This window comes from Caloenas nicobarica, chromosome 7 (assembly GCF_036013445.1).
Source record: "Caloenas nicobarica isolate bCalNic1 chromosome 7, bCalNic1.hap1, whole genome shotgun sequence".
In the NCBI taxonomy this organism is placed as follows: domain Eukaryota; kingdom Metazoa; phylum Chordata; class Aves; order Columbiformes; family Columbidae; genus Caloenas; species Caloenas nicobarica.
In genome coordinates, this window is record NC_088251.1 from 17,129,526 (window position 1) to 17,142,375 (window position 12,850).

Below are 12,850 nucleotides of genomic sequence, written 5' to 3' on the forward strand. Positions count from 1 at the left end.
TGAAACCTAATTCCCACATCTCACCAATGTAACTTATTCACAGTACCTTCATCAATGTCAGGAGGAAGACCTCCAACAAACACCTTTCTAGAATAGCGTTCCACTCTTTCACCATTCTGACAGCGTGTTGGAGAGCTGAGACCCGATGATAAAGACTGATCACCATGACCATCGTCTAGGAAGCCATCTTCAAAAGGAAAGAGTGAAGACCGACCTGTAACAGATTTTGTAGTATTCATAGTTAACGCTATTTCCTGGAGAAGTAAATATTTCAGTAAAAAAATGTTACATTTTCCTTTTACTGTTTTGCTTTAACAGAATTTGCATTAAAGGTCCCAGCTAGGTGGTCCAGTTATTGAAATGATGTTCATTAGTATTGCTTCTGTTTTTCCAAGACTATATTATCCTTACAAGACAATAAACCTAATTTAGCTTTAAAACAATCCCTTGCAAATGGATAGCAATGAAACCCAAGAAGTTATCTGCTGAAATTGTGTATCATAGCTACAGAAAGAACCTTTGTAAGATTTACATTTCAAACCCATTCTTTGAGATTTAAATCGTCCGAAGCAGATCTTGAAGGAATGATCTTAGAGAGCAGATCACTCCAGCCTCTGGGGGGCAGAGCAGGACGGCCCCTTCAGAGCGCTTGGCAGGGTGCTGCCCGCAAGGGCTGCGTCACCGGCCCCCCGAGCTGAGCAGGGGGGCAAACAGCAAAATAAACATACAAAAGCTTTGTATTGTGGATATTGAACATGTAGGTGAAGCAAGAAGCTTAGCTAACAAGAAAAAAAAAAAAAAATCTTTAGAATATCATTAAATAAACCGCAAAAACTTGCACTTGAAGAAAAACGTTGTTAGCCAGGACAGCCTGCAGAGCTGATACTCAGTGTTAAAACACCCTTTCAGTAAAGAATTGACAAAAAGCAACATAAATGGCTGCTATTCAGTTTGTTAATGAAAAGTGAAGAATTTATTGGTGATCACCTGATGTGGTTAACTTCTTGCTATCCTTGCCAAAGTGTACACACATTGCCTTAAAAACAAAGTTATTAACTCAGAAGATAAAGAAATATTCAAAGTCTGTATGTAAGCAGTACTGTAGAACACGCCAACTTTAGAACTTAATAATTCCTTATACCAGAGTTGAAAAATAAATCCTGCAGTGTAGAGAGATGTATAAATTTGAACCGCATCTCAACTCTGAAAAGACTAATTGTCGCCTCATCACATGGAGGATTGCTTCCAGGGATGGAATTATAATTAATTGATACAAACAGCCTTAGGGTGTTAATTACAAATAGCAGCGCACATAAACTCAAAGGTAATGGATCACATGAAACTGACTTCCAGCAAGACCTAAGGAAGCATTAATACTATAAAGGTATTAACAGCACAGGGAAACACAGGAAATAAAACAGGAGCAAGGAGCAAAATCAAGGCATGCAGAGGGAGACTAGTCAGAAAAACATACACACTGAAAATATCAGTAATAGAGTCTCCAGTCGTAAAGGACAGCTTACAAAAAGCAGCAGCAATCCTATACATGGAAAACAAGGTAACGAACAAAAGCCAGGAAAGATGTTCTGACACGAATACCAGCCTGATTTTTTTATGAACACCAGAAAAGTCTTGATTAGAAAGAACACATTGAATGCACAATGTTGACAGAGATCGCAGATGCAGAAGTCCACCGAAGTAAAAATCCCACTGTGCTTTTAAGCACCAACATAAAAACCGGGGTAAATGCCACAATTGAAGAAGGATTGAGAGACACTACTCTTCAAAAATCTAGTATAGCTTGTTATCAGAAATGGAGAGTTTAGAGCATAAAACAGTAAAGACTATTGATGAATATTCCATTAATGGGCAAACAGGTCATGCACATATATAGACATCTGCATTTCAGCATAAAAGACAGCACATGCATGAGAGAAATATTAAATAGCAAGGCTAAAATTGTGTAAAAAGATCAGAAAAGCCATTGAAAATTGGGAAATTTGAAAATATTTGTAAGAGAATTACATTATATGAGCCATTAATGGAAGCTGACGTATCAAATTAAGAGATAATAGAACAACTAACAGGTCTGTACAGGTCTACTGAGGAAGCTGAATTAGTGCTGAAGTTCTGAAGGAAAAAATAAAACTGCACAGCAGCTTAAAAAGCAAGATATCACCTCTTCCGCCCCATGCTTGACAGTCTGCAAGCATTGTACTCAAGTAAATGCAAAAGATGATCTATAACTGTATACTTAAGTCAAATGTAGAGTTAAATGTATGAAGTATACATTTACAATAACGGAAAACATACAGAGAAGGGAGTGGAGAGTGATTGTTCTCTGTCTCTTCCAGTAAGGGGAAACTGAAGTGCATTGAACACAATCAGCACAGGCAGGGCTGCAAGCAAATCAAACTATGGGTCCCCTTGCCATGGGCCTTTTAGGATGCTGAAAAGTTTATGTAGGCTCAGCAAAGAGAATGAGCAAGAAGAGGAGAAAAACCCATTCTGATGTAATAAATATTGAGACATCACCTCAAGAAACCCCCAGAGGCAAATCTCTGGGAGAGTATTATGGGAAAGCATCGCTAAATGCCCTGCTTTTATACTCCTGCACCCCTCCCCTAACTCCTCTGAGTTGTCACTGTAGCAGAATAGATTTTGGACTGATTTCCCATAGCTTGTGCTTACATCTATACCTGAAAAACTGGTTATAAAAGGTAGCTGAAAGAACATGACTCAGCAACTCTAAGCATGATACCTTCAAAGAAATGCTTGCCTCTTTACTCAAAGAAAACAGAGGATCAGGTAGAGAACTGATTATGGCAAGAAATTTCTGACAAAACCTCTTCTCACTGAAGATGCTTAGTCACAGGGACAGAATCAAACGCTAATTAAAATATCCAAGTATAATAAACATGAAATGAATTCCTGTACAGATTGGCCTCTGGGTACTCTGCATATTACCACAATGCAAATAGCAAAACCAATAATAGGCATATATGAGAACATTTGACAAACACATCACTTTTTCACGCACTGTTTTAGAGTTTCATGTTTCTTGAGGTTAAGAAAGCTCAAAACAACATCATAAAATTAAAGGTGATTAAAAAGCATGAATATCACAAACTTTAATATTGTATGAATAAGACAAGTCACAAAATCCCTGACATTAATGACACGACGTGCACACACACACACCTACTTGTTATTATAGAAAAGTCTGAATTTCATATAGGAAACAACTATTATGGAGTGAAATATGCTTTCTGGTAGAATTTAAAAAAAAATTTAAAAATAAAAAAAAAAAAAATCAGAAAGTCCAGCACATTCAGAACTCGTTTGCCCTGTTTTGTCATGACTACAGTTAGTATAAAACAGCCTACACTGTGTTCATCACAATTACTGCCACATTACTAATTTCAATTCTACAAGTAAACAAGAGTTGCACGAAGTTAACAGTGCCCAGGTGACTCCCACCTCCTTCCCTACTTCGGTGCCATTTGATCAACCTGGAAACACTTGACACAATCTTAAAATGAAATTGAACAGTGTTCACATACACAGAGAGTATACAATATTATATACTCTGCATACTTTCCCATTTGTTTCACTGCTATGAGAGCACTGAAAAAGTCTAAGTATTAGGATGCTTTCAACATCTGTTAACAATAGCCTGTTCTCTGGAAGCATGGAAAAATAGGAAGGTAAGCTTGTGGGAAAAAAAGCATTTTTTTTCTATTTGTTGTCAAATAAACAATAAAACCAGTCAGCTTTGAACAAAATCAGCTCAATTTCTATATTACAAACTGTATTAGTACAGCCTGTCCAGCTTACTACCTCAATCCATACGTATGTGCAAACTACAAGTCACTTATAGGCTATCAGCTTGCTTGTGTGGTGAGGTTTGTCTCCCATGGGTTACTTCAGAAATGCAATGCAAATTCCACATTTTGAAAAAGTGATGTGACATGCATAGCTGTCACAGATCATACATGAAAAAGAAGGCAAAATGAAGTTCAGTGCTGAAGTGCTCCGCAGATGGCACCGCCCAACTCTAGCTGTTAAAAGCTGCAATGTTCACTTTGTTTTTCCTCCTCAATAAAAACCATTCTGTGTAGGCTACAGCACAGTACAGAAAGATAAGGTGCATTAGTAGCTTTCTTGGTAGTCTGTGAGCTTGCAATTGTCCACGTGCATTCATCTCTCAGAATAAACTTCTGTGCAGCACTGTACATTTGTAAAATGTTTTCAGTCTGCTTTTATTTTTTAAGCGTTGCCTATCATGAAATAAAGTTAAAATGTGCTCAAACATTGTATCTTTTCTTATTATTATCAATATTCACTGTTGAGGACAGTTATTAGTATTGGTATTCACAATATTCTACCTAAGACAATCCAACATAATACTCAAGTGAAATATTCAATGAAAAGTGTTTCATCTAAGGAAAAAAAGTATTTTTTAAATGTTCAATGCACTAGTTAAACATTGCACTTCTAACAAAAAATATCAAAAAAACCCAACTGAAAACAATCTTTTTTTGAACACTGTGCATTTAAAGTCATAAATATGTGTAATGAAAAAGTCTTTACATTCAGTCATCCTCCAGTTCACTAGTAATAGCAACACACTTGAAGTTATCAGCTCAAGATTATCCTTGTTTTAAGCTGCTATTAAAAGGGAGATGTTCTGCAAATGAAGAATACGAGATCGATTTATATGAAGCAATTGATCAACAAAATAATGTTAAAATTGGTAACATGTTACCATAAGAGAACTAAATATTTATTTCTCCCACTATTCAGCAAACAAAACATTTAGTAAATATTTTTACCTCTTCTCCGCCCATAGCTCCTGGCTGCATGTAAACACAGAAGAAAATTGTCGGTACAGCTGTCATTAGATTTAGCTCCGAAAGCAAAGAAAATGTAGATTCTACCTCTTCTCTTTTTCCCCTCCCACCATAAAGAAGGAAAAGACATTCAAAAAAGTGCAAGATGAAATTCAAACAACCCAATACAAGAGAAAAAGTTTGAAGATGACACAGCCAGGGGAGAAAAAAAAAAAGAAAAAAGAAAAAAAAAAGGAAAAAACGAACATACCTGCTATGCAAGTTTTCTAAATAGCAAAGGTATTAAAAAAAAAAAAGTCAGGCATATCAGACTTACAGTATTATAAAATAATCATTTAGGATTATGGTTTTAAGAGGCAATATACATCATCAACAGTAATCCTAATTAAAATAATTAATTTTGCATTTTATAATTAGCTGTGGAAAACATATTTTCTGATTATGTTTCAATTTAAATAGTTAACCATCTGTAAGTACTAAAACCCTACCAAAACCATATAAACTCAATAGCCAGTATGTTCAGATGAATAAACAGACTGACAAAACGTCATCATAACCAGCAGAATTAATACAGCATTTCAATGAGACATGCACCGAGGGCAAAATCCACAATGTTGTACAAATGCAGAAGTATATTTCGTGATAAAATGGGAAATGCAAAAAGCAGCATTTTTTTAATCTGAAATTTTAGAATACCAGAAAAAGAATCTGGAAAACAGTGTCTTCTACACAGGGACTTCAATCTGTCACAAAAGATATCTGTGATCTTCCAAGGTAATCAGATGTGGAAGGCTTGGGATCAGGTAGTTTTTCAACAGTGAGCTTAGGTAATAGGTGATAGAGCCTTGGTTTGCTTCTTTCTCCCGTCACTGCAATACTACCTGTGTTCCTCCTCCTTCCCAGCCCCATCCATTTCCAAACCTGACACAATGCCTTCCACTCCTGCCCTACATGCCCAGGCTTTAGATGCGATTCCTGTAGCTCTCCCTAAACTCCCGCTTAGCCCACTCCATCTCGTCCCCACTCCCTCCCTTCCATATACCAAGTGTCCTCTACCATAAACCCTTCCATTCATCCCGTTTTCCTATTTCCATCTTCAAATGCGCATCCTGAGGTGTCCCACCATACCTCCTCAGCTTTTCCTACCTACTTTTCCCTGGCCAGCAATTACATGACAGATGAGTCGTGGCTGGTTGAGAACTACTCATCTGCTGACTGGTCTGGCTGTCACCTCGGAGTGGCCCCAGGAGCTGCCCAGAGCAAGGCTGAGTAACCTCTCAGCGCAGGCACTAGTAACCTCTCTTCTACTCAAGTAGCTTCTTCCTCCAGCCCTGAAGAAAAACAGTCCCAGACAGCATACAGGTCTTTTTCCGCTGCCATCAAAGAGGCCACAAAAGAAAAACTACGTGTTTCGTTAGGGGGATTAAAATATCTCAAGGGCTACTCTGAAGAACTGCTTCACAATTCACGCTTAACGAAGTCAGGAGGAGCTCTTTGTGTGAACAGCTATTCAACTTCAGTGAGGCAGCTGTAAGTCCTGAAACAGACTCTGCTCCTCACACAGCAAGTGACAGGGAGAATTAATACTAGAGTTGGCTTTGCAGCAAAAATAAAATTAATCCTCCTCCTTTCTACTTACTGCTAAAGCTGTATTTCATTACTTATGATGGCAAAGAAAGACTGCCAGACCTCATGTAGAAAGTCCTTGTCTTGTTGAATGCCCATACAACAAAAAAAAACATGTGTCAAGCCATAGCTATCAACAAGTCTTGAGAATAATTTATTTGAAAGAGGTTTCTGAAGCAGAATGCTACCAATCTAAAAACTAAATAAAGAAGCATTACTTTAGTATGAGATTAAAGACTTCTGTGGTTTTTTTAAGAAAATAAAGTGTTATATGCTTAACATGAACATTTAGGCTCTGAACAAAATCACAGTATGTGATGGGAGAAATCTACCAGACTTCTGTAAATTTTACAATAACCTATTGCTATTCATGTATTATAACACTTCTATGTTATACTGCACTGCATAATATTACTTTTATCTTATATATGCACTCACAGACATAACCTTTATGTCTGTAAAAAAATTACTGAAGGTGTATTTATAATTGTCTGTAAATTCTAGGGGGAAAATAGTGTGATCCACTTAAACAGGAAAATGGTCAGCCTAGTCAGCTTTTGCTGATTTAAAAACGTTGCATCACATTTAAACACTCAAAGAAGGTGAAGTTTCACCATTGTTGATTTTATTTTATAGATTTATATACACATGCACAATTTTAAAATTAACAGGATTTCATCCAAGGACATGGTTTAGAGGTGGACTTAAGAGTGCCAGGTTAATGGTTGAACTTGATCTTAAAAGTCTTTTTCAACCAAAATATTTCTATGATTCTATAATTAAAATTTACTTTTTCCAACAAGCAGACAGTTATTCAGCAGGGCAACTTAAGAATGTCAACACATACTTTATTACGTTGTTTATAAAGGATACAAAATAGGAATGTGTCATTTCAGACAAGTTAATAAAAAAATACCCATCATATTCATAAATCAAAGGTCAGAATAGAACAGATTTAATAGCAGGAATGGTTCATCAGATAAATTTAATAACACCTCCAGTTTGAGTAAATATTTTAGAAAAGAAACAATTTATAAATTATTCTTGAATGAAGACATTTGGGAGCCAATGAGAAAAGTGTTGTACTATTACAAACAATTAAATCACCAGTGTTGTATATCTGAAATTACTTTCTCTCTCGGGCAATTCCAACAGAAGACAAAAGAAAAGAGACTGGGAGCTCCCAAAATTGTATCCACCAACAATGAAGCCACTCCGATATATTCATTTTGGTGCCAAATATGGATGTCATTTTGCACTGAAAACTATCTCCTGAAAGGTTTCAAAATTCAACACAAAAGTGATTCTTCTCTAGGTATGTCATAGAACATTACAGCATTAGTGAAAACATAGATGCTTTAAGAAGCAATGAGCACATTTTCCCATGTAACATGTGAAATTGTTGCAAGCAGGCACTGATCAGTTGTGCAACTCCAAGAACATTCATCACTGTTCATGTTTCTCCATCCCTTTGCAACTTTCTTTAACTGACAGGTAGAAAGTTACATAACCACTATGTCCCAAGCTGCATGTACTTAAATACAAAGGAACAATACATTCTTTTTTACCTCCTGATAACCCTCCTGAAACTATTACCTCATCCCAGAAGGAAAGTGTATTTTTACAAACATCAAACTGTATGTTGCAGAACTCTAAGCTTCTAACAAACAAGCAAAACAAACTCCCCAAACCCCAAATCTAGCAATGAAACTGAGTAAATTTAGTGCTAATGCTATTGGAATTCTTGAAAGCCTGCAGCTAAGATTACCCATTGTTGCAATAACTCAACACACACTCAACTGAAATGCTCGAATTCTAACTTCATCTCAAAGAAACCTATATGAAACTGATGAAAAAGAACTTTAAAGGCTTGCATTTTGCAAACATCTATTTGGCACTGTACTGGTGGCATCAGAACACACTTGCAAAATCTTATCAAGAGCCACAAAACACTTTTGAGATAACGTGGTTTATGAGATGAGCACAGCCACACGGCACACAGAAGCACACGTCCACACAAGACAGCCCTCAAGGATTCCGAAGGAAGCAGTGACCTAACAACTCCTGCCTCTGGCCCTGGAAAGGCAGAGGACCAGAATATCCACAGTGTGACAAATTGGCAAGAGAAGAAAAGTTACGCGGATGAGGGAAGTTATTCTGCTGTTTAAAGTTACTCTTGCTCTGTTAACATACATCCTGAAAACCAAGAAAACAATCAAGAAACAGAATATTGCCTATTGTATCTCAACAAGTAAACCACCTTCATTCTTCAGCTCACTGCGTAGGCTGGGAATAAGTTTAGGTTTGCCCTGTTGTTTGTGTTGGAAGGTTCCAACACAAAAAGGGACATTGTGTAATTTGTGTGATAAAAGCAAACCATGTAAATAAATACCAGAATTGCACAAACGATTTCTGAGAATTATTAGTAAGGCTGCCATTCTGCAATTTATTTGAAAGAGATGAAACGAAATGACAATCTACAGAAAAGGATGGACTTTGACTAAAATATATTATTATGAAGTTATTCTTAGCATACATTATAACATAGATATGAACCATATAGCTCAGCTGGAAAGCCTGTGAGAGCTCATATGCAATGCCCTGCTGGGTAAGACAAATGAACCATCCAGACAAGTATTCGGTCTTCAATAGTGACAATAGAGAGAGCACCTTAGACTAGCCACTATCAGTGATGTTTCTCTCCTATTACCTTACTATTCATGGTCATTGGATGAAACATGTTAGGAGGCACACTCTCACCTACTTCTAATACCTGCTTAAACGCCTTTTGTTAACAGTTTGTCTAATGCTTTTTTGAACCTGCTGATACTATCTGCTTCTAGAAATTCCTCTGGAAGCACGTTGCAAAAGTAAACTACAGAAGCACTTCCTTTTATGGGCTCTAAGTGGATCTACCAGAAGTTTCACCAGTTGCCTTATTAGTTCCAGCTCTGTGGAACACGGTGAACAGCAGTTCTGCATTCCTCTGTGATTTTTCTAAGGCACCATCACATTCACTTTCAACCTTCACCTTTCCAAACTGAAGCATTTCAGCTTCTTTAATCTCTTGGTAACTCGGTACAGTTATACTAGAAAGAGACTATAAGAAAGAGCAATCACAAGATCCAGAGAAAATGATATTGTAATAGTTAGCTATTTTGATAATACAAAATAAGAGCATAGCTAACTGAAGGAAAAAAAGAAGCGGGGGAGGGGAAGAAAAACAAACAAACACACACCATTTCAAAAGGCACAGAGAAACTGAAATAGAGCAGTGAAACTAATGTTCGTTATCAGCCTCATTGGTTTTTCCCAAGGCTGTAAAGACAAAAAGTTTCTAAAATCCAAAGTTATGTGCTGTCACTGGCTTAATTTATACCTATGGAGTAAGACTATTCCACAGGAAGGCCATGAGAACACTTTTTCACAGAAAAAAATATGCATGCTTTACTGGTTTATTATTCTGGTCTCAAATCACACCCGTAACTGGCCTGGCTATACTCACAGAAGGTGTGTTGTATGCCCTGTTCAGAATACACTTCAGCTATAAGACAGAAAATAAAAATCGGTGGCAGTGATGACTACACAAAAGCTCAACCTAGGAATGCGTATCATCTGACATGATTCAATTAAACGCTGTCACAATATATCAGTACAAGAAGGCGTAATAATAACTTACAGTTCAATATCCCTGTGAACCAAACCTTTGAAGTTAAGAGGCACTTGCGAAAACAAAAACGACCTTACTTCATTTCCTAGAGACAACAGATCTTAGTCATGTGAAACAACGAGTATCCAGTCTAACAGCTTAATCTCTAATTACAGGTTCAATTTTTATGGATCAGAACCTGTGGGGAAAAGTTCCCCTGGGAAGACAGCTAGCTACACAGGGGACAAAGTTGGTGGCACAATTAAGCTTGACTGAAATACAATCACCTTCTTGAAACATATTTTTTAGTGAAGCCAACCAATCACATGCTGATATTTATTCAACATGATACTATCACTACCATCAAGAAAATGTTCTGTATAGAAATTTGAGTATCATTCACCTACGTCAAGCAGATCAAAAGCTTTCAGCAGCTTCAATATGGCTTAATTAATAACCTGCGAGACAGAACTTTCTGACAACCTTTTCAAACACATCATATCTTATTAAAAATATGATAACATAAGCCCGTAGACAAGCTGATGTATTTCCAGTATGTTCATATAGGGGATAATATTGCCCAATTAAATTGTTGACTCGTCTTTTAATCCAGATTCTATAATATGTTGACTTGGCTTTTAATCCAGATTCTAACAGCAATAGAGAACTGACAAACTGTGAAAGATCCTCCTCACAGATTTCAGCAGAGGTATGGACAGGATTAACCTTGATGTTTAAGGTACCAGAATCTGATTTCTAACTTGAAAAAAACACTTGTAACCCTGAAGCAGTCAGCAGTTCAGAACAATACTTGCTTTAATGACATTATGAGTTGTCCAATAATTTTCTAAGATCAAAAAGGAAAATATGCCAAGCTTTTTCTTTCAAATAGTGGATCTCTGAAGTTCTCAGATATCTGGCAAGTGAGTTACAGTGCCAGTGAAAATGAATTAATGAACTGAGAGAAGGTGATAGAATAATGTATAATTACACAATGACTCTTTGCCATAACAATATATCTATAGCACACGCCTAGAACTTGCTGAAGTAACAAAAAGCAAATGAACAGAATAATCTAAGAACTCTGTTTTTCTGTCATTAAAATACATAGACTGAGATCAAGTATTTGTCTGCATATAACAAGAAATGCATATGCAACAAGTGCTTGTTTTGAAGATTTCCTTTGGGTCATAACAAAATTCTGAGATGAGACATGAATGCTGCATCTTTGTAAAGTACTACACTTCTTTTAAACTTTGGGCAACGTCTCCAAAGTTCCTTTGGGAAACATTCTTGACTTTTTTCATTTCAGTCAATTAATTTGCTATAATGTACCTAAATAAAGTTTACTTTTAAAATCGTAAAGATGTAAATATCTACTATTCACCAAACAGTCTTAAATCATCCATGTGGAAAAATCATAGCTCAACTCCAGCGAGACAAATCTAAAGCTTCCTCTTTGATCACTCTGTCAGTCCATGCTATTCTGCCTGAGATGGTCAAGGTTATCTAACAGACTATCAAAACGGGGTGGAGGGAAGTAAAAAAACAAAAACAAAAACAAAAAACACCGAATAACAGCTAGGTAAGGTTCTATTTTAAAAGTGGATTTTCATATAGTTGGAGATATATGAAAGGCAGTAGCTAAAATGGAAGCAGTTTGAGTAACTTAATCTGTAGCAATCAATGTGAAAAAACTATATGCATGTAAACGTAGTTTAGAATAAATTCAACATCTTTACTAACTAAAATAGGAGGCAAGGTTGACAAGAACAATTTGCATACAAGGATGAGAATACTTCATAAAATGAACATGATTTTACTTCATATAAAATACTATTTCTTGAACGAAAATTTCTGGATTTTATCTAGATGAGAAGCAAGTTGATAGATGAACATGACATGATAAAACTCAGTAAGTCGTGCATAAAAGTATGGGGAAAAATAAGTATTAAATTTTGGCAGAATAAAGAATTAAACTTGGTTCACTGTATCAGCTTTTGTGTTCCTTGCCATAGTATGTTTTTACTGAGATTTATGTCCACAGAAACATATTTGCTTCCAAATAAAGTTTTCAATATATTAATCTGTTATTTGCAGAACACTCGCCTCACTTTTTCAGGGATAGCATTTGCAATTATTTTTAATTCAGCAAGTTTCAGCATTTGAGGGGTTATTTTTCATAAAATGGTTTGGGTTGTAAGGGACCTTCAAAGCTCATCTAGTCCAACCCCCCTGCTATAAGCAGGGTCATCTTCAACTAGATCAGGTTGGTCAGAGCCCCGGTCAGCCCAGCCTTGAATGTTTCCAAGGATGGGGCATCTACCACCTCTCTGGGCAACCTGTTCCAGTGCCTCACCATCCTCATGATGAAAAATTTCTTCTTTATCTCTGGTCTGAATCTCCCCTCTTTTAGTTTAAAGCCATTCCCTCTTGTCCTGTCACTACAGACCCTGCTAAAATGTTTGTCTCTATCTTTCTTATAATCCCCCTTTAAGTACAGAAAGGCTACAATAAGGTGTCCCTGGACTCTTCTCCAGGCTGAACAACCCCAAAGTTCTCAGCCTTTCTTCTTCAGAAAGGTGTTCCATCTCTACACAACCAGGCAGTGTCCCTATACTCTTCCCTGGATACCTGTCACTTCTTCCATTACCTGTGCATTTCCTTCTTGCCCTTTAGTTTGACCAGCAAGTCTCAATTCAGCCATGCTGGTCTCTTGCCT

General features: G+C 36.8%; 1 protein-coding gene across 7 annotated transcripts in view; it reads right to left on the minus strand.

Moving 5' to 3' along the window:
• The window catches only part of CPEB3 (cytoplasmic polyadenylation element binding protein 3), a 95,714-nt gene that overhangs the window by 31,487 nt on the left and 51,377 nt on the right, over positions 1–12,850 (minus strand). For all 7 annotated transcript variants that reach the window (XM_065639265.1, XM_065639262.1, XM_065639261.1 and 4 more), the window contains exon 5: positions 47–214. In XM_065639265.1, coding sequence (XP_065495337.1) covers positions 47–214 — 168 coding nt within the window. The remainder of the gene's footprint in view (positions 1–46; positions 215–12,850) is intronic.